At 45.3% G+C, this 25,802-nt stretch overlaps 1 protein-coding gene across 1 annotated transcript in view; it reads left to right on the top strand.

Moving 5' to 3' along the window:
* The window catches only part of LOC126088242 (esterase E4-like), a 450,967-nt gene that overhangs the window by 294,371 nt on the left and 130,794 nt on the right, over positions 1-25,802 (top strand). The window contains exon 6 of the mRNA XM_049906372.1: positions 8,911-9,079. Within this exon, the coding sequence (XP_049762329.1) occupies positions 8,911-9,079 (169 nt within the window). The remainder of the gene's footprint in view (positions 1-8,910; positions 9,080-25,802) is intronic.

Raw genomic sequence — 25,802 nt, 5'->3', positions numbered from 1 at the left:
ATAGTGAACTCCGGTGACACTGACTTTCCTACTTTATCACTCACGCAGTCCGTATAGAACTATTAACTGCTCTGTTGAGAATAGTTGACACGCCACTATTCTTCATACTAATTGTCCACAGACTGTTTTATGGCACCATATCACAGGCCCTCTGCAAATCCACGAAGATTAAATAGGCCTCTGTCCCTCTGACAGTTCTCTCCTCTGTTAGGTTCCGTAATGTGAATATTCCATCAGTACGTAAGCATCCTCATCTAAAACCATTCTGTTCTTCACGTATTGTAGTCTCCATCTGTTTTCTTTCTTTTAAGGTTGTCTCGTATAATAGTGATAGTGATGGTATCACACGTAGGCCCCGGTAATTTCCACAGTCCTGCCTATTCCTGTTTTTGCAGAACGAAGCAGTAACGGACCTCTTCCATTCCTTAGGTTCCTGGTCCCCTTACAGACACTTGTTACACAATTGTACCGAGATGTCACACAAAACTATAGGACCTGGCTTTATTAATTCTAAGTTTATTCCACCTGAAACCGGTTTTTTCCTAATTGTCATATGCCTCAAAGTTTTACAAATTACTTGCGACGTTACGCACGGTGATTTAGCTGCCCCTACCGATGTCGTTTTATGCAATCCATAATGTTATACCAGGCCTTCAAAAACAATGCATGAGAGTTTCATATTCTCTCGCTCGCTAAATGAACAGAATCTTTTTGTAGGAAATTTAATGTAGTTAAATTTTGTACTGGCATACGTTTCCACTGGAGGCCACGGTTTGCGAGTTATTCAAGAAAAACATACAAAAGTTTCCTTCAAACGCATCTCCACTCCCACACTCATCCCTCACCAATCAAGATTTCTAGTATGTTGTTCGTGGCACTCCCTCCTACCAACGTACAAAACTTTCCATCTACACAAACTATTCGCAACATTCGACCTGTGGTCTCGATTGATTGGACTATTGCGCCACCAGCATAGTCAGCGTGCCCGTGAAGCTAATGAAACGAAAACGACTTTCTTAAAAGTCACGCAGAACTAATTACGTTGACAATTCGATCCAAACTTAACCCTTACGAGGACAGTAGCTTCGTAGTCAGAAGGACTGACGAATATAGTGATGTAATTGTTTATTTTATGATGTTAAAATTCACTAAATTGCTAGCTAATATTTACACAAACGAAAGTTTTACAACGTGTAATTGGTTGACTAAGCCGGCGGGGTAATATGGCCAGTCAGTGAAGATCAAAAATGTCGAATATGGGAAATATTTCGTGCTGTCGCAAATATACTAGAAATCCTGACCGGTCGTGGCTGAGTGTGGGAGCAGAGGTGCGTCTAAAGGTCACTTTTGCACGTTTTTCTTGAATATCTCGAAAACTACGGCCTTTAGCGAAAACGTGCCGCAGTACAAAATTTAATTCCGTAGAAAAATGTCATGTTCATTTTTTTCTGTAAGACTAATAGTTTTCGCGTAGCGAGGGTGAAATAATATGAAAATCTTGCGCGTGGTTTTTGAAGACCAGTAATACATTGCGTGTTGCATAAATCGACCGACATTGGTAGGGGCAGATAAATTATTTTGTACATCGTGCACTCGGATTTTCGGTTACTTCTGCCACATTTAACATTCCTTGTATAAATACCTTTCTCATCTCCGTGAGCGGGGCTTGGTACTACTTTACTCACCCCTCGATGTTAATTAGAGTAATCCCACCACTATCTTTGTTTTCGTCTTGATTGTTTTCCACAGTCTGCTCTAGCACTACCAAAGTTTTCTTGTATAATGACAGAAAAAATCGCGACACTCCAAAATAATTAATGTACAGTAATGAATTTCTGGGGAGACATTTTTGTTAGGAAACATATTTAAGTGATTAACATTGCAACAAGATCATAAGTTAATGGAAGCGCGAAATAAGCCATTGAAAATGTGGAACGCTGGTACGAGGGTAATCCCAAAAGTAAGGTCTCCTATTTTTTATAAGTACATATACCTGTTTATTTCTACAATGGTTTACATCAGTTTACAGCTTGAACATTTAGCTATTTTTCGACATAATCACCATTTCTATCGATGCATTTTTGTAGACGCTGTGGCAGTTTTTGGATGCCCATGTCATACCAGCTCGCCGCCATGCTGTTCAGAAAGTTATGAATCTCTTCTTTCGCCTCGTCGTCGGAGCTGAATCGCTTTCCGGCCAAATGTTCTTTTAACTTAGGGAACAGGTGATAGTCACCGGGCGCCAAGTCAGGACTATAGGGTGGTTGGGTGATTATGTTCCACTGAAACTGTTGCAGGAGAGCAACGGTTTGCCGAGCGATGTGTGGACGAGCGTTGTCATGGAGAATGTGTACGCCCTTGCTCAACATTCCTCTTCTCCGATTCTGAATTGCCCGTTTGAGTTTTTTCAGAGTCTCACACTACCTGTCAGCATTAATTGTGGTCCCAGTGGGCATAAAGTCGACCAACAATACCCCTTTCCGACCCCAATAAACGGTAACATGACTTTACCGGCAGACTGTGTTTGTTTGAATTTCCGCGGCTTTGGCGATGAAGGATGCCGCCACTGGCGTGATTGTTGCTCGGTCTCAGGTGTAAAGTGGTATGGCCAGGTTTCGTCACCCGTGACAGTTGAGTCCAGAAAGTTGTCCGGCTGCAAGGCGGTGAAGAAACGCGTGGGAAGCACCAACTCGTTGCCTCGTGTAGTCCTCAGTCAGCATGCGTGGCAGCCATCTTGCGCACGCCTTTCGGTAATTCAATGTTTCCGTTAAAATTTTGTGAGCGGTGCTTCGGGAAATCTCAGGAACCATCGTGCAGAGATCATCCAGGGTGACCCACCGCATGCTTTGCTCAACCTTCAACACTGTCTCCTCAGAAATTGACGGTCTCTCGCTCCTTTGTTCGTCGTGAATTTCGGTCCGACCAGCTGCAAACTCTCTACACAACTCAGGAACATTTTTGACAGCCATGCACGATTCACCATACACTTCCGTCAATTGGCGATGGATTTCAATCAGGCCGGCCGAAGTGGCCGTGCGGTTCTAGACGCTGCAGTCTGGAACCGCGAGACCGCTACGGTCGCAGCTTCGAATCCTGCTTCGGGCATGGATGTGTGTGATGTCCTTAGGTTAGTTAGGTTTAAGTAGTTCTAAGTTCTAGGGGACTAATGACCTCAGAAGTTGAGTCCCATAGTGCTCAGACCCATTTGAGCCATTTGATTTCAATCATCGCAGTGCCCTTTGCGTTCAAAAACGGAATAACTGCGCGCAATTCGCACTTGGCGGTAACATCCAACGGGAGCTCCATTCTCAACGGCTGTCAAGCCAAGACTGAGCGCCTCAGCGCGGCGTGTGCATGTTTACACATAGCGCGTGAAGCACTCTTCATAACAGTGTGACCAACTGCCACACAAACAGAGTTCTGTACTTATAAAAAAAAATAGGAGACTTTACTTTTGGGATTACCTTCGTACAGTAACCAGCGTAACCGTCAGAAAGTTGAATGCAAGCATGCAACGCACATGTACTTTTCTGTACAGGTGCCGCATGTGAGTTTGTGCGGTGGAATTAAATGCCTGTTGGGCTTGGTCGGTCAGTACAGTTGACGTTGGACTTTTCGTCCGATGATGTTCCATATGTGCTCGATTGGAGACATATCTGCTGATGGAGCAGGCCGAGACAATATGTCGACACCCTGTAGGGCATGTTGGGTCACAACAGCGGTGTGTGGGCGAAAGTTATCCTGCTGGAAAACACCCCTTGGAATGCTGTTCACGAATGGCAGCTCAACAGGTCGAATCACCAGACTGACGTAGAAATCTGCAGTCGGGATGTGTGAGTTAACGACGAGAATGCTCCTACTGTCATACGTCATTTCACCCCAGACCATAGCTCCAGGTGTAGGTGCAAAATGTCTAACACACAAACAGGTTGGTGGCAGGCCCTCATCTGGTACCGAGGCACAACCAGCTTTCATCAGAAAAAAACAGACCTCAATTCTGCCCTCCAATGAGCTGTCGCTTGACGCCACTGATGTTGCATATGGTGATAGTTTGGAGACAGTGGAATGGTGGCTCGGAGCTGTCCCTGAAGTAACGGATTTGTAATAATTGTTAGCGTCACTGTGGTACAGACTGTTGCTCAAATTGCTGATGCGCCAGAGGCATACCCCGAACATGAGAGTCTTTCCCCTTGGTAGTGCCACTTGCCCGGTCTTCTCGAGATCGTACATGCTCGTGACCACCGCTGCCAACAGTCATGTACAGTGGCTACATTCGTGACAAGTATTTCTGCAGCATCGCAGAAGGAGCATCCAGCTTCTCGTAACCGTATTACACCACCTTCTTGGAGCCATGTGAGGTGCAGATAACGGCCTCTTGTGTCGCATTAAAGGCATTCTTGACCACATTATCCGAAAACTGTCTTGAGCAGCTAAATCGACAGCCAACGCGTAATGGAAGTATTTTAGATCTGGTAGCCACGAACAGACCAGACCTCAATGACAGTGTCAGTGTTGAGACAGGGATTAGTGATCATGATGTCATTACGACTATCAGTACGAAAGTTAAAAAGCCGGTCAAGAAGGCTAGGAGAGTATTCTTACTAGAAAGAGCAGATAAGCAGCTGTTAGCATCCCACTTAGTAAATGAATCGACTTCATTTACTTCCGGTACGATGGATGTGGAAGAATTATGGGCAAATTTTAAACACATTGTAAATCACGCATTGGAGAAGTATGCGCCGAAAAAGTGGGTTACGGACGGAAAAGACCCACCGTGGCTTAACGGCGCAATTCGGAGAATGCTCAGGAAGCAAAGACAGTTGCATTCGCAGTACAAGAAAGATCGGGAGAATGAGGACAGGCAAAAGTTAGTAGAGATCCGTGCTGCTGTAAAAAGAGCGATGCGCGAAGCATTCAACCACTACCACTGTCATACCTTAGCAAAAGATCTTGCTGAAAACCCAAGGAAATTCTGGTCTTACGTAAAATCGGTAAGCGGGTCGAAGGCTTCCATCCAGTCACCCACTGATCAGTGTGGCCTGGCAACGGAAGACAGCAAAACGAAAGCTGAAATTTTAAATTTAGCATTTGAGAAATCTTTCACGCAGGAGGATCGTACAAACATACCACCGTTTGAGTCTCGTACAGATTCCCGTATGGAGGACATAGTGATAGATATCCCTGGGGTTGTGAAGCAGCTGAATGGGTTGAAAATAAACAGATCTCCAGGTCCTGATGGGATTCCAATTCGGCTTTACAGAGAGTACTCTACTGCATTGGCTGCCGGCCGAAGTGGCCGTGCGGTTAAAGGCGCTGCAGTCTGGAACCGCAAGACCGCTACGGTCGCAGGTTCGAATCCTGCCTCGGACATGGATGTTTGTGATGTCCTTAGGTTAGTTAGGTTTAACTAGTTCTAAGTTCTAGGGGACTAATGACCTCAGCAGTTGAGTCCCATAGTGCTCAGAGCCATTTGAACTGCATTGGCTCCTTACTTAGCTTGCATTTATCGGGTATCTCTTGCCCAACTTAAACTCCCGAGTGACTGGAAAGAAGCGCAGGTGACGCCTGTGTGTAAGAAGGATAGAAGGACGGATCCTCAAAATTGCAGACCAATATCCTTAACATCGGTTTGTTGCAGGATTCTCGAACATATTCTCAGTTCGAATATAATGAATTTCCTTGAGGCAGAGAAGTTGCTGTCCACGCATCAGCACGGCTTTAGAAAGCATCGCTTCTGCGAAACGCAACTCGCCCTTTTTTCACATGATATCTTGCGAACCATGGATGAAGGGTATCAGACGGATGCCATATTCCTTGACTTCCGGAAAGCGTTTGACTCGGTGCCCCACTGCAGACTCCTAACTAAGGTACGAGCATATGGGATTGGTTCCCAAGTATGTGAGTGGCTTGAAGACTTCTTAAGTAATAGAACCCAGTACGTTGTCCTCGATGGTGAGTGTTTATCGAAGGTGAGGGTATCATCTGGAGTGCCCCAGGGAAGTGTGGCAGGTCCGCTGTTGTTTTCTGTCTACATAAATGATCTTTTGGATAGGGTGGATAGCAATGTGTGGCTGTTTGCTGATGATGCAGTGGTGTACGGGAAGGTGTCGTCGTTGAGTGACTATAGCAGGATACAAGATGACTTGGACAGGATTTGTGATTGGTGTAAAGAATGGCAGCTAACTCTAAATATAGATAAACGTAAATTAATGCAGATGAATTGGAAAAAGAATCCCGTAATGTTTGAATACTCCATTAGTTGTGTAGCGCTTGACACAGTCACGTCGATTAAATATTTGAGCGTAACATTGCAGAGCGATATGAAGTGGGACAAGCATGTAATGGCAGTTGTGGGGAAGGCGGATAGTCGTCTTCGGTTCATTGGTAGAATTTTGGGAAGATGTGGTTCATTTGTAAAGGAGACCGCTTATAAAACACTAATACGACCTATTCTTGAGTACTGCTCGAGCGTTTGGGATCCCTATCAGGTCGGATTGAGGGAGGACATAGAAGAATTTCAGAGGCGGGCAGCTAGATTTGTTACTGGTAGGTTTGATCATCACGCGAGTGTTACGGAAATGCTTCAGGAACTCGGGTGGGAGTCTCTGGAGGAAAGGAGGCGTTCTTTTCGTGAATCGCTACTGAGGAAATTTAGAGAACCAGCATTTGAGGCTGACTGCATTACAATTTTACTGCCGCCAACTTACATTTCGCGGAAAGACCACAAATATAAGATAAGATAAGAGAGATTAGGGCTCGTACAGAGGCATATAGGCAGTCATTTTTCCCTTGTTCTGTTTGGGAGTGGAACAGGGAGAGAAGATGCTAGTTGTGGTACGAGGTACTCTCCGCCACGCACCCTATTGTGGATTGCGGAGTATGGATGTAGATGTAGATGTAGACCAACATCAGCTCACCACGTCCAATCTCAAAGGTAACTTATGCTGACGGCTGTTACGTATTTATAGAAATCCTGATTTACATCCTCATATTGGCACTACTAACACATTTCTTACGCGACTGGCGCTAAATATGAATAGTCATCATACTTTCAGATGTAGAAACACGTCTACAAACTTTCGTTTATGTTGCACAACTCGTTCTTGGTACTCTGATTTTTTTCCGTTAGTGTATATCGTCTGTCACTTTCTGCCTTGCCTCAATTTTAACTTTAATGATGGCCCTGTATATTAAACGGTCATCATCAAGCCGAGTGTTCAGCCATTTTACAGGCCTCGTTTTTCATCTTCACCAATTTCTCTGCTTCCTCAATCCTTCACGGTTATCGCCTGTCTTTTCCCAATCTTGTGTTCTCCCCCAGAGCTTCAGGGGCCGCATCACGTATCATTTCTTTACCAGGCTGATAAATATTCCCATCCTCGATATACACTCCTGGAAATGGAAAAAAGAACACATTGACACCGGAGTGTCAGACCCACCATACTTGCTCCGGACACTGCGAGAGGGCTGTACAAGCGATGATCACACGCACGGGACAGCGGACACACCAGGAACCGCGGTGTTGGCCGTCGAATGGCGCTAGCTGCGCAGCATTTGTGCACCGCCGCCGTCAGTGTCAGCCAGTTTGCCGAGGCATACGGAGCTCCATCGCAGTCTTTAACACTGGTAGCATGCCGCGACAGCGTAGACGTGAACCGTATGTGCAGTTGACGGACTTTGAGCGAGGGCATATAGTGGGCATGCGGGAGGCCGGGTGGACGTACCGCCGAATTGCTCAACACGTGGGGCGTGAGGTCTCCACAGTACATCGATGTTGTCGCCAGTGGTCGGTGGAAGGTGCACGTGCCCGTCGACCTGGGACCGGACCGCAGCGACGCACGGATGCACGCCAAGACCGTAGGATCCTACGCAGTGCCGTAGGGGACCGCACCGCCACTTCCCAGCAAATTAGGGACACTGTTGCTCCTGGGGTATCGGCGAAGACCATTCGCAACCGTCTCCATGAAGCTGGGCTACGGTCCCGCACACCGTTAGGCCGTCTTCCGCTCATGCCCCAACATCGTGCAGCCCGCCTCCAGTGGTGTCGCGACAGGCGTGAATGGAGGGACGAATGGAGACGTGTCGTCTTCAGCGATGAGAGTCGCTTCTGTCTTGGTGCCAATGATGGTCGTATGCGTGTTTGGCGCCGTGCAGGTAAGCGCCACAATCAGGACTGCATACGACCGAGGCACACGGAGCCAACACCCGGCATCATGGTGTGGGGAGCGATCTCCTACACTGGCCGTACACCACTGGTGATCGTCGAGGGGACACTGAATAGTGCACGGTACATCCAAACCGTCATCGAACCCATCGTTCTACCATTCCTAGACCGGCAAGGGAACTTGCTGTTCCAACAGGACAATGCACGTCCGCATGTATCCCGTGCCACCCAACGTGCTCTAGAAGGTGTAAGTCAACTACCCTGGCCAGCAAGATCTCCGGATCTGTCCCCCATTGAGCATGTTTGGGACTGGATGAAGCGTCGTCTCACGCGGTCTGCACGTCCAGCACGAACGCTGGTCCAACTGAGGCGCCAGGTGGAAATGGCATGGCAAGCCGTTCCACAGGACTACATCCAGCATCTCTACGATCGTCTCCATGGGAGAATAGCAGCCTGCATTGCTGCGAAAGGTGGATATACACTGTACTAGTGCCGACATTGTGCATGCTCTGTTGCCTGTGTCTATGTGCCTGTGGTTCTGTCAGTGTGATCATGTGATGTATCTGACCCCAGGAATGTGTCAATAAAGTTTCCCCTTCCTGGGACAATGAATTCACGGTGTTCTTATTTCAATTTCCAGGAGTGTATGATGCCTCGGCTGCCAGTCTGAGCCAGTTTTAGCGTGTCACCAGTATTGGCTTTGTAGAGAGACGTGGAGGGAGTGTGCCACAGGGCCCTGTGTGCAGGACGTGGACATGCTGGAGCAGTTCCCGTTCGTGCCGGTGCTGGAGGCGGCTGGCAGCCCGGGCGCGCTCATCACCCGGGAGCCGGCGGACCTGCTGCGCAGCGGCGCCTTCCGCCAGCGGCCGCTCATCATCGGCTTCACCTCCAGGGAGGGCCTGCTCTTCTTCAAGGGTGCGTATTCTCCTTCTGCCGGCCGGCGTTGCCTAACCTGCCCACCGACACACGTTGTTACTGATGTAGGATGATCAACAAACACGGGGAACTCATGTTGCGGATAAAGTTCACTTTTCTCCGTGCTTGCTTGCAAATGCAGGGTGACAATTACTCAACTAAGAGGGTCGTTTAGTAAGTAATGCCCCACATTAAAAAAAAACCATTAATATGCACTACTGGCCATTACAATCGCTACACCACGAAGATGACGTGCTGCAGACGCAAAATTTAACCGACAGGAAGAAGATGCTGTGATATGCAAATCATTACCTTTTCAGAAGATTCACACAAGGTTGGCGACACCTACAACGTGCTAACATGAGCCGGCCGGAGTAGCTGAGCGGTTCTAGGCGCTACAGTCTGGAACCGCGCGACCGCTACGGTCGCAGGTTCGAATCCTGCCTCGGGCATGGATGTGTGTGATGTCCTTAAGTTAGTTAGGTTTAAGTAGTTCTAAGTTCTAGGGGACTGATGATCACAGCAGTTAAGTCCCATAGTGCTCAGAGCCATTTTTTCATAACATGAGGAAAGCATCCAACCGATGTCTCATACACAATCACCAGTTGACCGGCGTTGCCTGGTGAAACGTTGTTGTGATGCCTCGTGTAAGGACGAGAAATGCGTACCATCACGTTTCCGACTTTGATAAAGGTCGGATTGTAGTCTATCGCGATTGCGGTTTATCGTATCGCGACATTGTTGCTCGCGTTGGTCGAGATCCAGTGACTGTTAGCAGAATATGGAATCGATGGGTTCAGGTGGGTAATACGGAACGCCGTGCTGAGGCCCAACGGTCTCGTATCACTAGCAGTCGAGATGACAGGCATCTTATCCGCATGGCTGTAACGGATCGTGCAGCCATGTCTCGATCCCTGAGTTAACAGATGGGGACGTTTGCAAGACAACAACCATCTGCACGAACAGTTCGACGATGTTTGCAGCAGCATGGACTATCAGCTCGGAGACCGTGGTTGCGGTTACCCTTCACGCTGCATCACAGACAGGAGCGCCTGCGATGGTGTACTCTACGACGAACCTGGGTGCACGAATGGCAAAACGTCATTTTTTCGGATGAATCCAGGTTCTGTTTACATCATCATGATGGTCGCATCCGTGTTTGGCGACATCGCGGTGAACGCACATTGGAAGCGTGTATTCGTCATCGCCATACTGGCTTATCATCCGGCCTCATGGTATGGGGTGCCATTGGTTACACGTCTCGGTCACCTCTTGTTCGCATTTCAGATGTGTTACGACCCGTGGCTCTACCCTTCATTTGATCCCTGCGAAACCCTACATTTCAGCAGGATAATGTACGACCGCATGTTGCAGGTCCAGTACTGGCCAGAAAATCTTCGACTGCTGCCCTGGCGAGCACATTCTCCAGATCTCTCACCAATTGAAAACGTCTTGTCAATGGTGGCCGAGCAACTGACTCGTCATAGTACGCCAGTCACTACTCTACTGTGGTATCGTGTTGAAGCTGCATGGGTAGCTGTACCTGTACACGCCATCCAAGCTCTGTTTAACTCAATGCCCAGGTGTATCAAGGACGTTATTACGGCCAGAGGTGGTTGTTCTGGGTACTGATTTCTCAGGATCTATGCACCCAAATTGCGTGAAAATGTAATCACGTGTCAGTTCTAGTATATTTGTCCAATGAATACCCGTTTATCATCTGCATTTCTTCTATGTGTAGCAATTTAATGGCCAGTTGTGTACTGTTCCGTGTACCGGTGAAGTTTCGAACCGTTCTGACAGATGGCAGAGCCGTAGTACAGCGTCAAAATAGCGTCTACATACGACTCACATTACAGCGTGCTGTTATTGAATTATTGTGTACAGAAAAATAAAGCGTGATGAACACCCTTAATCGTGTGTGGGAAGTGCATGGCGATGCTGCACTTGATATGAGTACAGTTGGGCGATGGGTATAGAAAAGTTGCAGCCTCTGTAAATGCAGGAACAGAGCTCCATGATCAGCCACGGGTCGGGACGTCCTGTCACAGCCACTGCTCCAGACCTGCTGAATCGTGCAAATGCCCTTATTCGTGCCGACCGGCGCATCACAACTCGAAAATTGGCTCTACAGTTGTCGGTCAGCATTAGAAGTGCGTCTGCAATGATCGAGACTCTCGGATAAGAGGTGCTCACGATGGGTTCCACGAATGCTCAGAGCGGACCACAAGATTCAGAGAAATGCCATTTCATAAAAATTGTTGGAGCGTTTTGAGACCGACGGAGAGGCCTTTCCATCACGGATCGTTACGGTGGACGAAAGCTGGCTGCACCACTTTGAGCTGGAAACAAAAATGCAGTCCACGGAGTCGCATCATTCTCATTCACCTCAAAAAAGAAATTCAAGACAACTTCCTCTGCCGGAAAAGTCATGGTGACAGTCTTCTGGGATTGTGATGGCGTCATTCGCTTGGATGTGATGTCAAGAGGGTCAACCATCAATTCAGAGGCATACGTGAAGACTCTGAATAAACTCAAGAATCGTTTCCGACATGTTCGATCGGACAAGAATCCAGTAGAAATCTTGCTCCCAAACACAAGTGTGAGAACCCGAGAAGACATAGCCAAATTGGGTTGGACATCATTGCCTCATTCACCCTACAGTCCAGATCTGACACCCTCGGACTTCCATATCTTTGGGCCGCTTAAAGATTCTCTACGGGGAACACACTTTGAGGGTGATGGGAGTGTCAGTCATGCAATGAAAACATGGCTACGCCTACAGGACAAGAGTTTTTAACAGCGGGGAATACAAGCTCTTCCACAACGTTGGCGTATCGCCACAGAACGCAATGGTAAATGGTTCAAATGGCTCTGAGCACTATGGGACTTAACATCTGAGGTCATCAGCCCTCTAGAACTTAGAACTGCTTAAACCTAACTAACCTAAGAACGTCACACACATCCATGCCCGAGGCAGGATTCGAACATGCGACCGTAGCGGTCGCGCGGTTCCAGACTGAAGCGCCTAGAACCGCTCGGCAACGCGATGGAGATTACGTAGAAAAATAGCACATGGACAAGAGATGATGTATATTGTCGCCAAATTCTGACCCTTAACAATAAATGTGTTCAGAAAAAGAAAATGTGGGGCATTACTTATTGAGCGACCCTCGTACGTGGAAAAAAATAACGTAAATTAGTTACAAACTTCGGCTCGCGCACTATTCATTCAACATGTAAACGTGACCACAGATATTCGGATCTACACTCCTGGAAATGGAAAAAAGAACACATTGACACCGGTGTGTCAGACCCACCATACTTGCTCCGGACACTGCGAGAGGGCTGTACAAGCAATGATCACACGCACGGCACAGCGGACACACCAGGAACCGCGGTGTTGGCCGTCGAATGGCGCTAGCTGCGCAGCATTTGTGCACCGCCGCCGTCAGTGTCAGCCAGTTTGCCGTGGCATACGGAGCTCCATCGCAGTCTTTAACACTGGTAGCATGCCGCGACAGCGTGGACGTGAACCGTATGTGCAGTTGACGGACTTTGAGCGAGGGCGTATAGTGGGCATGCGGGAGGCCGGGTGGACGTACCGCCGATTTGCTCAACACGTGGGGCGTGAGGTCTCCACAGTACATCGATGTTGTCGCCAGTGGTCGGCGGAAGGTGCACGTGCCCGTCGATCTGGGACCGGACCGCAGCGACGCACGGATGCACGCCAAGACCGTAGGATCCTACGCAGTGCCGTAGGGGACCGCACCGCCACTTCCCAGCAAATTAGGGACACTGTTGCTCCTGGGGTATCGGCGAGGACCATTCGCAACCGTCTCCATGAAGCTGGGCTACGGTCCCGCACACCGTTAGGCCGTCTTCCGCTCACGCCCCAACATCGTGCAGCCCGCCTCCAGTGGTGTCGCGACAGGCGTGAATGGAGGGACGAATGGAGACGTGTCGTCTTCAGCGATGAGAGTCGCTTCTGTCTTGGTGCCAATGATGGTCGTATGCGTGTTTGGCGCCGTGCAGGTGAGCGCCACAATCAGGACTGCATACGACCGAGGCACACAGGGCCAACACCCGGCATCATGGTGTGGGGAGAGATCTCCTACACTGGCCGTACACCACTGGTGATCGTCGAGGGGACACTGAATAGTGCACGGCACATCCAAACCGTCATCGAACCCATCGTTCTACCATTCCTAGACCGGCAAGGGAACTTGCTGTTCCAACAGGACAATGCACGTCCGCATGTATCCCGTGCCACCCAACGTGCTCTAGAAGGTGTAAGTCAACTACCCTGGCCAGCAAGATCTCCGGATCTGTCCCCCATTGAGCATGTTTGGGACTGGATGAAGCGTCGTCTCACGCGGTCTGCACGTCCAGCACGAACGCTGGTCCAACTGAGGCGCCAGGTGGAAATGGCATGGCAAGCCGTTCCACAGGACTACATCCAGCATCTCTACGATCGTCTCCATGGGAGAATAGCAGCCTGCATTGCTGCGAAAGGTGGATATACACTGTACTAGTGCCGACATTGTGCATGCTCTGTTGCCTGTGTCTATGTGCCTGTGGTTCTGTCAGTGTGATCATGTGATGTATCTGACCCCAGGAATGTGTCAATAAAGTTTCCCCTTCCTGGGACAATGAATTCACGGTGTTCTTATTTCAATTTCCAGGAGTGTATGTTATGTTCCATATGGCTGCCATCAATGGCGACGATGTGGCGCAGACGAATAGCGACATTCTGCATGAGACTACATGACCGCTGAAGCTCGGAACATCGATGCTGTCTATCACCTCCTGAATGCTCAGCAATGGTTTTGGGGTTACTGCTGCGCACCTTCTCTTTAATATAGCCCCCACAAAAAGTAGTCGCATGTGTTCAGATATGGCGGCCGATCGAGGCTCATGCCAGTGACCTCTGGGTACTCCAGAGCTAGAATGCGGTCCCCAAAGTGCTCCTTCAGGACATCACTCTCCTGCTTCGATGGGGCCGAGCTCCGTCTTGCATCAACCACATTTTGTCGAAATCAGGGTCACTTTGGGTAATGGGGATGAAATCATCTTACGAAACCTTCACCTACCGTTCGGTAGACACCGTGCCAGCAAGGAATATCGCACCGATTATTCCGCGACTGGACACTGCACACCACACAGTCACCCGTTGAGGGTGAAGAGACTTTTCTGTCGCGAAAAGCGGATTCTCAGTACCCCAAATGCGCCAGTTTTGCTTATTGACGAACCTATCCATAAGAAAATGGGCATCGTCGCTAAACCAAACCATATTCACATCCAAGTGCGCATACTAGTTTCCATAATTCCCTGCGACCAAGGGTGCAATTCGAACGTCCTAACGCAAACCGTTCAGAAGTTTTGACCATTTTATTTCATATAGTTCAATATTTGTCATCCTGTACATAATTATGGAAATAAAGTCTGCAACAGACTTTTCTAACACTCATGCATGTTTCGGTGAAGTCTCACAATTGCAGTGGGTTCTTTTTATTTTCTGTCAAATAATACATAAAATTTTTACATGGTAATATATACAATTTTGGGATTATGGTATTTATGTTCGGAACATTATTATTATTATTATTATTATTATTATTATTATTATTATTAAAATAATAATTTTGTGGCCTTCATTGGACTACTCTAGAAAATTATACAAACGTTTATACAAGGAGTTGTTGTCATAATTTTATTTTATTTTATTTTTAGATCATGTACTGTGATTTGGATTCTCTGGTATGTTCCTTATATTTTGTGAGCCATTTGATGTTTCTCTTTCCACTCCACAATTTTTCTATTATTCTTGTACTAATTCTGTTTTCTGGTGTTCTATCAGATGTCCATAGAAGAAGATGCGATTCTTCTTGATAGTGCTCATTACTTGTTCTGTTTTCTTGTATTTTGTTTCATTTGAAGCTGTTCTCTAATGTCCATTTACTTGATATTATTTATTTATGCATGTCCCAATTATTCTTCTTTCTATCTTGAGTATTTTGTCAATTTCTGCCTTACTAGTTTTGTTTAAAATGGTTTCAGCTGCATATCATATTTCTGCTTGGGTAACTGTTTTATAATGTTTTCATTTTCCAGCTACAGATAGTTTTTTTTTGTTGTATGTGGTATCCGTAATGTAATTTGGTTAGTTCGTTTTTGTATTCTATTTTGCCATGTTGGTTTCTCATTTAGATTGAATGTTATGATTTCAACTAACTATTTAAATTATCAGTTAAATATTAAATTATTAGTTTAATAAGTCACAGCTGCAAAATACTAACGCGAATTCTTTACAGACGAATGGAAAAACTGGTAGAAGCCGACCTCGGGGAAGATCAGTTTGGATTCCGTAGAAATGTTGGAACACGGGAGGCAATACTGACCTTACGACTTATCTTAGAAGAAAGATTAAGAAAAGGCAAACCTACGTTTCTAGCATTTGTAGACTTAGAGAAAGCTTTTGACAATGTTAACTGGAATACTCTCTTTCAAATTCTGAAGGTGGCAGGGGTAAAATACAGGGAGCGAAAGGCTATTTACAGTTTGTACAGAAACCAGATGGCAGTTATAAGAGTCGAGGGGCATGAAAGGGAAGCAGTGGTTGGGAAAGGAGTAAGACAGGGTTGTAGCCTCTCCCCGATGTTATTCAATCTGTATATTGAGCAAGCAGTAAAGGAAACAAAAGAAAAATTCGGAGTAGGTATTAAAATTCATGGAGAAGAAGTAAAAACTTTGAGGTTCGCCGATGACATTGTAATTCTGTCAGAGACAGCAAAGGACTTGGAAGAGCAGTTGAATGGAATGGACAGTGTCTTGAAAGGAGGATATAAGATGAACATAAACAAAAGTAAAACGAGGATAATGGAATGTAGTCAAATTAAGTCGGGTGATGCTGAGGGAATTAGATTAGGAAATGAAAAACTTAAAGTAGTAAAGAAGTTTTGCTATTTAGGGAGTAAAATAACCGATGATGGTCGAAGTAGAGAGGATATAAAATGTAGACTGGCAATGGCAAGGAAAGCGTTTCTCAAGAAGAGGAATTTGTTAACATCGAGTATAGATTTAAGTGTCAGGAAGTCGTTTCTGAAAGTATTTGTATGGAGTGTAGCCATGTATGGAAGTGAAACATGGACGATAACTAGTTTGGACAAGAAGAGAATAGAAGCTTTTGAAATGTGGTGCTACAGAAGAATGCTGAAGATAAGGTGGGTAGATCACGTAACTAATGAGGAGGTATTGAATAGGATTGGGGAGAAGAGAAGTTTGTGGCACAACTTGACTAGAAGAAGGGATCGGTTGGTAGGACATGTTTTGAGGCATCAAGGGATCACAAATTTAGCATTGGAGGGCAGTGTGGAGGGTAAAAATCGTAGAGGGAGACCAAGAGATGAATACACTAAGCAGATTCAGAAGGATGTAGGTTGCAGTAGATACTGGGAGATGAAGAAGCTTGCACAGGATAGGGTAGCATGGAGAGCTGCATCAAACCAGTCTCAGGACTGAAGACCACAACAACAACAACATTTAAATTTTAAATGTGTCAACAATTTTTATTTCCTGTTCTTCTACTCTAATTTTGTTTGCAAGTGGTAGATCAGTTAGCACTATCACTGTTTTTTTCACATTTTATTCTAAGGCCGATTTTCTGTGTTGTGTCTTGTAGTGATTTAAGTTCTTGTCTGGTTTCTTAAACAGTGGTGACAAGAAGTGCAACATCATCAGCAAATCCCAAGCAGTTTAATTTTATTTCACTTTTCACACTTCTAATTCCTTTGTTCTTTGGATTATCCTTGCACCATTCTCTCATTACTGTATACATTCCAGTGCACAGTTGAACAGTAATGGTGATAGGCAGTCACTTTCTCTTAAACCTATTTATGTGAGAATTAGTTCAGAAATTTCTCCTCTAAACATTACTTTTGAATTGTTGATGGTCAGAGTATGTTAGATTAGTTTAATGCAATCCGAGATTCCTCACACCTAATACTGAAGGTCTGTGGAGACAGTCATATACCTCCTCGAAGTCTAAAAATGTTATAGCCAGAGGTTTGTTCAGTTTCCTGTGATAAGTCATAGTCAATTTTAAACTAATAATCTACTCTGCACATCTTCTCCGTGGTCTGCAATCTCCCGGGTACGCCCATGACTGTTTTAGTTGTTCCTTGATTCTTCCATACAGCATCTTGGATAAAATCTTGTATGTGCAGTCTATGGGAGAGATTCCTGTATATTGTCTGGAATTCTCTTATCCACCTCCTTGTGTAGTGGGTGGATGACAGCCGTGGTCCAAAGTTCGGCCAATTGTTCCTTTATCCAAATCTTTTTTTAGTCATGTGTAATGAAGTCTTGCCTGAATCTCTTGAGCATTTCCACATTTAGACAAAAAACTAACTCCTCTACATGCCATTTATTTATTTTGTGCTTTCTGGGTTTTTCTACTTTTTTAAATCTTGAAGAATCTAATTTATTAAGTCTCCTTTTTATTGGAATATTTATGTTGGTTTGTAAGAGTTATTTTGGTTCTTCGCAGTTCGTAACATTATTAAACAATATATATCCTAATATCATCTATTGACGTTTATGTAGCTATCTGCCGTTTCCAGTATAGCTGATATTTTGCTCCAGTTTGTCATCTGCAGCTAATGAGGATTTCTCAGGGTATGTTACGCATACTTACCGAAATTTTAGGCCTTTTCCAGCTGTACCTTCTCCTCCCGTTTCTCTGTTTTCTGTTCGTTCCCCTGCTACAGCATTCCAGTCCCTCATGACTTTTGGATTATCGCCTCTCTTTACAAACTGAGTTACTGCTCAACGTTCTCATATGTTTTCTCTGTCTCTGCAGAGCGGTTGTGACGTTAGGACGCGTACTTGAACTATTATTGTTAGTGTTGCTCTACTTTCGAATCTGTCACTGAACTGTTTGCAGCAACTATCTGCGTTAACTTCTTATTCCTATCGGATCCTGTTCCCATTATATCATTTTCTGCTGCTGTTAGTGTCCTATATCTGTCTCACCAGAAATTCGTATCTTCTTTTCCATTTCACCTCACTGACCCTCATCTCGATTAAGTTTTTACATTTCCTTTTTCAGATTTTCTAGCTTCCCTATCACATTCAGACTGCTGATGTTACACGCTCCGAGTAGTAGAATGTACTCCCGTTGGTAATTCAATCTTTTTCTCATGTTTACCTCTCACTTATCAGTCCCCTATCGGAAATCTGAATGAGGACCTAATCCGAAACCTTTTGATCACATATCATCAGAATAAATTTACTTGTAGCAAGCCACATATCCTGCAGACAGACATGAAGTACCTTTAATGCAGCGGCTTTTATTGTCTTCTGTACCCTCATGACATTGATCATTGTTGCCTTCTAGGGCAAATTCCCAGTCCAGGCACAAAAGATCGCCCTGAAATTTTGTCCGCTCCTTCGTCCTCTTTGATAAGGCCGTTAGCAGAATGAAGGTGACTCCTTATACCGGAAGTCATCGGCCGTCAGTTCTTATGATTGTTATTCAAAATTTAAGCAGTGGCTGGAATCTAACTTGGTACACAAGGCGTTTTGATTAGTAGTAAAAGACGGTATCTCTATACCACATTACCTTAAATTGGCGATACTAATTCTGGGTTGTAACCATGTATGCTCCTCCAGTTTACCAGTATCACATTTAACGTCTTAGCTTTCCGATCTACAGGAACAAAAGTTGTCTTCTACATCTACATCTACATATATACTCCGTTAGCCACCAAGCGGTGTGTGGCGGAGGGCACAATCCGCGCCAAATTCATATCCCCCCCTCCCCTCCCCTCTGTTCCACTCGCTTATCGCGCGAGGGAAAAACGACTGTCTGAACGCCTCAGTACGAGCTCTAATTTCCCTTATCTTTGAATGATGATCATTACGCGATTTGAAATTTGGTGGTAATAATATATGCTCTACATCCTTGGTGAAGACTGGATTTCGGAATTTTGTGAGCAGCCCCTTCCGTTTAGCGCGTCGTCTATCTGCAAGTGTGTCCCACTTCAAACTTTCTATGAGATTTGTAACGCTCTCGCGATGACTAAATGTACCAATCACGAATCTTGCCGCTCTTCTTTGGACTTTCTCAATCTCTTGAATGAGACCCAACTGGTAAGGGTCCCATACAGACGAACAATACTCTAAGATTGGACGAACTAACGTATTGTAAGCTATTTCCTTTGTTGAAGGACTGCATCGCTTCAGGATTCTACCAATAAACCGCAGTCTAGAGCTCGCCTTACCCTTTACTTGTGTAATCTGATCATTCCATTTGAGATCATTTCGAATAGTCACACCCAGATACTTGACTGATGTTACCGTTTCCAAAGACTGGACGTTTATTTTGTACTCATACATTAATGGGGCTTTTCGCCTTGTTATACGCATTAGGTTACACTTACTAATATTGAGAGATAACTGCCAGTCATTACACCACGCATTTATTTTTTGCAAATCCTCATCGATTTGTTCACAACTTTCCTGTGATACTATTTTCCTGTAGACTACAGCATCATCGGCAAACAGTCCAAGGCCGCTATCAATACCATCAACCAGATCGTTTATGTAAATCGTAAAAAGGAGCGGACCTACTACGCTGCCCTGGGGCACACCTGAAGTTACTCTTGTTTCTGTTGAAGTTACCCCGTTCAGGACGACATACTGCTCCCTGTCTGTTAGAAAACTTTCTATCCAACAGCACACGTCATTGGATAGACCGTAGCGCGCACTTTTTGTAGCAAGCGACAGTGCGGAACTGAGTCGAACGCCTTTCGAAAGTCGAGAAATATGGCGTCAGCCTGGGAGCAGGTATCTAGAGCCTGTTGTATATCATGCACAAAGAGGGCCAGCTGTGTCTCGCATGACCGCTGTTTCCTAAAACCGTGCTGGTTTCTGCAGATGAGCTTCTCAGAGTCTAGAAAGGTCATTATGTCTGAACACAAAATATGTTCCATGATTCTACAACAAATCGATGTCAGTGTAATGTAGTTGGTCTGTCTTAGGTTTCGGCAGGCAGTTCGTCATTGGCGCCAAGGATGGACTCTCTAAACTCAAAAATCCCGGTACTCTACTCGAGTAGCCGCTTCGTTTTTGTCGTGTTCGCGTGCATTGTGAGGAGGGACTTTCAACGCTCCAACTGATATGGGAAGCCAAGAAATTCGCATCCGAAATCGTCCAAGCCTCTTGTTTAGACCTGTCACTTGGCTCCGAACCGGAGGATCACGCTTTTGTCTGAGCTCGCTGTTGCAAATAGTAACCTATGCTTGCCCCTGCGGTATCGGTCGCACTTTCACGGACGCGCTCCACCAATCACGCCGTCTCGTTCCCTACAGCCACCATGAACCCTTACGCCGCTGCGAATGATATGCAAGCATCCCAACTCTGGAGATCCAGCGGCGGGTCTACTTAAGTTCAAACATGGATGCACAGAGCCCAGTTTGTGTGTTTGCCATTTCGTAACATTTACAGACTTTCATAGCGGTCAGGGCTCGTCAGCTACGGGATAGTCGTTGTATGGAAGACTGGATTGTAAACCTTTGTATCTCCATATATTTCAATTCAGACTTACCGTTAGCAACTGACGCTGCAACTATAGGAAACGAAGTTATGAATTACTTTTACTGCGATTGTCCACACTTGACAGCAAAATCGGCCGCTGGCATAACAGACGAGGCATCCCATGCCGGCTCTGATGTGTTTTCAACAATGGACACCACACTGTACCCCTTACTTAGTGCTTTGCGGCCAGTTCCCGCAATCGCCTTCCACCCAGATTTACGTGAACCTATAGTTAAGCGAAGTGTGCATGCTTCGTACCTGACGCCACGCTTTCTGTGCATCTAATCGTCGAAGCTCCTCTCGAATCATTAATCCTTTGGATGTGTAAAGTTCTTTATTAGATACAAACTCGCAAACTCCTTCCTAATTCCTTACTGGAACGTTATTAGTACATCCAATTACAACGCTGCCACCAGCACTTATCTTATTTTTCTCTTACAAGCAATGATTTTAGGAGCCCAATTGCTCCACGTCTCATGGCTGACATTATGTATACCTTGTGTATTCTTCTGAAGCTGTGTTAATCTGTTCTTCAAACTGTCGTTCCATGAATAATTCTGAGATTTTATGAACTTTGCCGCAGTTCTATCCACCTCTTAAATAAGCTCTCTTTTGTGACGTAATATCCTTGCCAGATACAAATTGCTAATCGGACGTGATGTTCACACCAAGTGATTCGGTTGCGGCCTCTAAGCCAAGCAATATCTCAGCCCGTGCCGCGGACTCTGAATTCGTGGGACCGCTTGGTTGTGTGTAGAATCATCTTATATGTAGTTACACGCGGCCTGTTGCCAACGAAGGTCGCGACTCGTATTTGAACAGTTAGACAGCGAGTAAACAGTATTCACCTGTCGCTAGTGCTCTTACGGCAACTGCCGACATTGGACGTTGCTTGTCTGCCACTGCAATTTCTTTACTCTAGTAAGAGAAGTAGTTTGCATATATGGCACACACCGCTGGCAGCACTGCTTCTAGCATCGCATAAACCGTAACCCACTACAGTATAAAAGTAAATTCTTAACATCCGTACCTGTATCAACTAGTACTACTCCAGACCAGCGGCCGGCCGTTGTGGCCGAGCGGTTCTAGGCGCTACATTCTGGAACCGCGCGACCGCTACGACCGCAGGTTCGAATTCTGCCTCGGGCATGGATGTGTGTGATGTCCTTAGTTTAGTTAGTTTTAAGTAGTTCTAAGTTCTAGGGGACTGATAGCCTCAGATGTTAAGTCCCATAGTGCTCTGAGCCATTTGAACCAGACCAAGGTTCCACCATTTGGTGGTGTTGTATGAAAAGTTGATAAGTGCTCTGCGAAAAGTTGTTACTAATATGACGGCTGTTTTCAAGATTTTGACGGTACTAACTTTTTTAATGCTATTGTGATTTCTATCTTATTAGTTATGGATAAAATTTAAGTAAAGACTGGTTAAATCATTTTTCCTCATTTTCCTCGTTTCTTAAAAATTTTATTAACCATCAAAATAAATAAGGTTTTCCATCAAAACACCAGAATTCCTCTTTGGATATTCTCTGTTTCCTCTACCACTCCAATCTGCAGCAGATCGCAGGCTGACGAGGAGTATTTAGGTATTGGTTTTGCAAGCTACCTGCCTTACCTGAGATTAGTTTTATGCCGGAGTTCACTTTAAATCGCTCCTTATCCATCGTCCCAGATATTTAATGGATGTGAATGCTCCAATGATTATCCCACAGTCGTGTGATCAATTACACAGTCTTTCCACCTACTTATGCACAACACGTGTCGCAATTGCTGCACCAAGCGTCGATCATGTGCAGGTCTTCCTACATTTCACGACAATTTTAGTGTCGCTGCTACTACTACGTATATAATAGTATTACCCGTGATTTAATACTTGAATTTCCTGCAACGTATTAGTGGACTATCTGCTGAAAGAAAAAGTAGATTGTGGACAATTTTACGAGACAACTTACTCGTTTCACCGTTAAAGAGGTAGTTTTTCAACTACAGCCACTTGTACGAACCTAAGCGTTACACGGCAATCGCGACATTCGTTGGAGCCACTTCTCCTTCTACACTATCTTGTCGTTTATTTAATTTTCCAGAAGCCGTAGCGATCAAATCTTTGTTTCTCGTTTCCTCATGTTTCTGGCTTAGAATCAGTAATCATTTCTTCGCGTTCACTAGTAGTCCTTTCTTCAGCAATGATTTTGTCATTCATTAACGAAATTGTTGCCTTTAACTCCCTGTTGAATTTGTTAAACAGAAGAATAAGTCGTACATCGGCTCTCAGATCAACCGCCTCACTAGAAATCCCATGTTGGAGTTTTGTCAAATCGTCATTCAAGGTATTGATTTCCCGAGGCACTTCACCCTTTACGTCACCCTTTACTGATTTCATATTAGAAAATACTGTAACAGTTCGGGTACATTCAGATTCCGCATTGTATGTCACTCTATATGAGTAATTTATTCAAGCAATTTCTGAAGCAGCAGCAACAATTTGAGAACGTAGAGATTCCACATGCGACTCGACTTGATCATTTCCTGCAGCGATTTGGGTATCCGATGCGCTCTGATAATATAGGATCCGATTGTTTTTGTCTTCGAAAACACCTGAGAGGGAAGACTTTCTAAAGTTTTATCTTCAAGTATTCTGGTATTTCTGCCCTTGCTTATAGCCGAGTCATCATATTCCCAAGCATGTGTTACTTCTTCCTTAGTTTCTAAATTACTCACAAACAAACCTAGGCTCCCCTTGTACCGTAAGGGTAGTAGTACTACTCGAGGGCTCTCCTAACTCACCATGAAGCGAAACGCGAACTTGTTCCGCATGATCTGCCAGATCTATGCTTATTTCAGTTGAAGCAACCAGATGTTACGTTTCTGACTTACTTTTTTACACTCGCGACGGCGTGCAGCGACGCCATGAAGCAGAGGTCGGAAGGCATAACGGGACCCTGTGACCGCAGCTTGGCTTTTCCGATGAAAAAAGTGGCGTCGGGAATTCCAGCTTAGAGCAAATGGTGGACTGCTTCGACACTGTGTACCGACAATATTTCTCAAACGATTTTGAAGAAACTATGCGGAAAAAATTTTTTGAGTCTTTACAATATTATTCGTCACCTTAATGGTTAACTGCTGATCTTTTCGTTAATGGTCACAGTCATAGTGAGATATCGAAGTTAAGATAGGTTGCAGTGAAAAATACACTACTGGCCATTAAAATTGCTACACCACGAAGATGACGTGCTACAGACGCGAAGTTTAACCGATAGGAAAAGATGCTGTGATATGCAAATGATTAGCTTTTCAGAGCATTCACCCAAGGTGGGCGCCGTTGGCGACACCTACAACGTGCGGACATTAGGAAAGTTTCCAACCGATTTCTCATACACAAACAGCAGTTGACCGGCGTTGCCTGGTGAAACGTTGTTGTGATGCCTCGTGTAAGGACGAGAAATGCGTACCATCACATTTCCGACTTTGGTAAAGGTCGGATTGTAGCCTATCGCGATTGCGGTTTATCGTATCGCGACATTGCTGCTCGCGTTGGTCGAGATCCAATGACTGTTAGCAGAATATGGAATCGGTGGGTTCAGGAGGATAATACGAAACGCCGTGCTGGATCCCAACGGCCTCGTATCACTAGCAGTCGAGATGACAAGCATCTTATCCGCACGGCTGTAACGGATCGTGCAGCCACGTCTCGATCCCTGAGTGAACAGATGGGGACGTTTGCAAGACAACAACCATCTGCACGAACTGTTCGACAACGTTTGCAGCAGCATGGACTATCAGCTCGGAGACCATGGCTGCGGTTACCCTTGACGCTGCATCACAGACAGAAGCGCCTGCGATGGTGTACTAAACGACGAACCTGTGTGCACGAATGGCGAAACGTGGTTTTTTCGGATGAATCCAGGTTCTGTTTACAGCATCTTGATAGTCGCATCCGTGTTTGGCGACATCGCGGTGAACGCACATTGGAAGCGTGTATTCGTCCTCGCCGTACTGGCGTATCACCCGGCGTGATGGTATGAGGTACCGTTGGTTACACGTCTCGGTCACCTCTTGTTCGGATTGACGGCACTTTCAACAGTGGACGTTATATTTCAGATGTGTAACGACCCGTGGCTCTACCCTTTTTCGATCCCTGCGAAACCCTACATTTCAGCAGGATAATGCACGACCGCATGTTGCAGGTACGGTACGGGCGTTTCTGGATACAGAAAATGTTCGACTGCTGCCCTGGCCAGCACATTTTCCATATCTCCCACCAATTGAAAACGTCTGGTCAATGGTGGCCAAGCAACTGACTCGTCACAATACGCCAGTCACTACTCTCGATGAACTGTGGTATCGTGTTGAAGCTGCATGTGCAACTGTACCTGTACACGCCATCTAAGCTCTGTTTGACTCAATGCCCAGGCGTATCAAGGCCGTTATTACGTCCAGGGCAGGTTGTTCTGGGTACTGATTTCTTAGGATCTATGCACCCAAATTGCGTGAAAATGTGATCACATGTCAGTTCTAGTATAATATATTTGTCCAATGAATACCCGTTGATCATCTGAATTTCTTCTTGGTGTAGCAATTTTAATGGCCAGTAGTGTAGAACTCACTACGAGTTTGTTTGGTGCATGTGTGAGCTTCCAACTGTATGTTTCTGTACGAAATTAAACCCAAAATTACCTCCCACTCTACAAAAAATGTACCCACTACCAAATCTGTGTACACACAAACTGTTATTAAACTTAAACTCGTATGCTGAACTTTGACTACACAGATCCTAATTTAAATTGAAATATAACTCGTCTAAATACAACTTATCTTTATATTAAATGTGCAATAAGTCAACTGAAGTAAAACAATTATCTGGCCCTAATAAAAATTTCCACTTACCTCACTTCTTTACAACATTGTTGCAGATTTCTCTAAAGCACGACAGGAAACAGGAAGCAGGCAGCGACTAAGGTGGATTTCTATTTTTTAATAAAACTTTCAAGCAATATTTAAACTGTTGCATATCATATGGTGCAATGTGTCAATGCGTAATGATAAACCACCTGCAAACAGTGGGCTCGGGGGAGTAACTATTCCTATGAAATGATATTCCAAGACAACGATTTTAGAATGAAGTATG

This window comes from Schistocerca cancellata, chromosome 6, assembly GCF_023864275.1.
Source record: "Schistocerca cancellata isolate TAMUIC-IGC-003103 chromosome 6, iqSchCanc2.1, whole genome shotgun sequence".
Classification (NCBI taxonomy): domain Eukaryota; kingdom Metazoa; phylum Arthropoda; class Insecta; order Orthoptera; family Acrididae; genus Schistocerca; species Schistocerca cancellata.
This window is presented reverse-complemented; position numbering and strand designations above follow the sequence as displayed.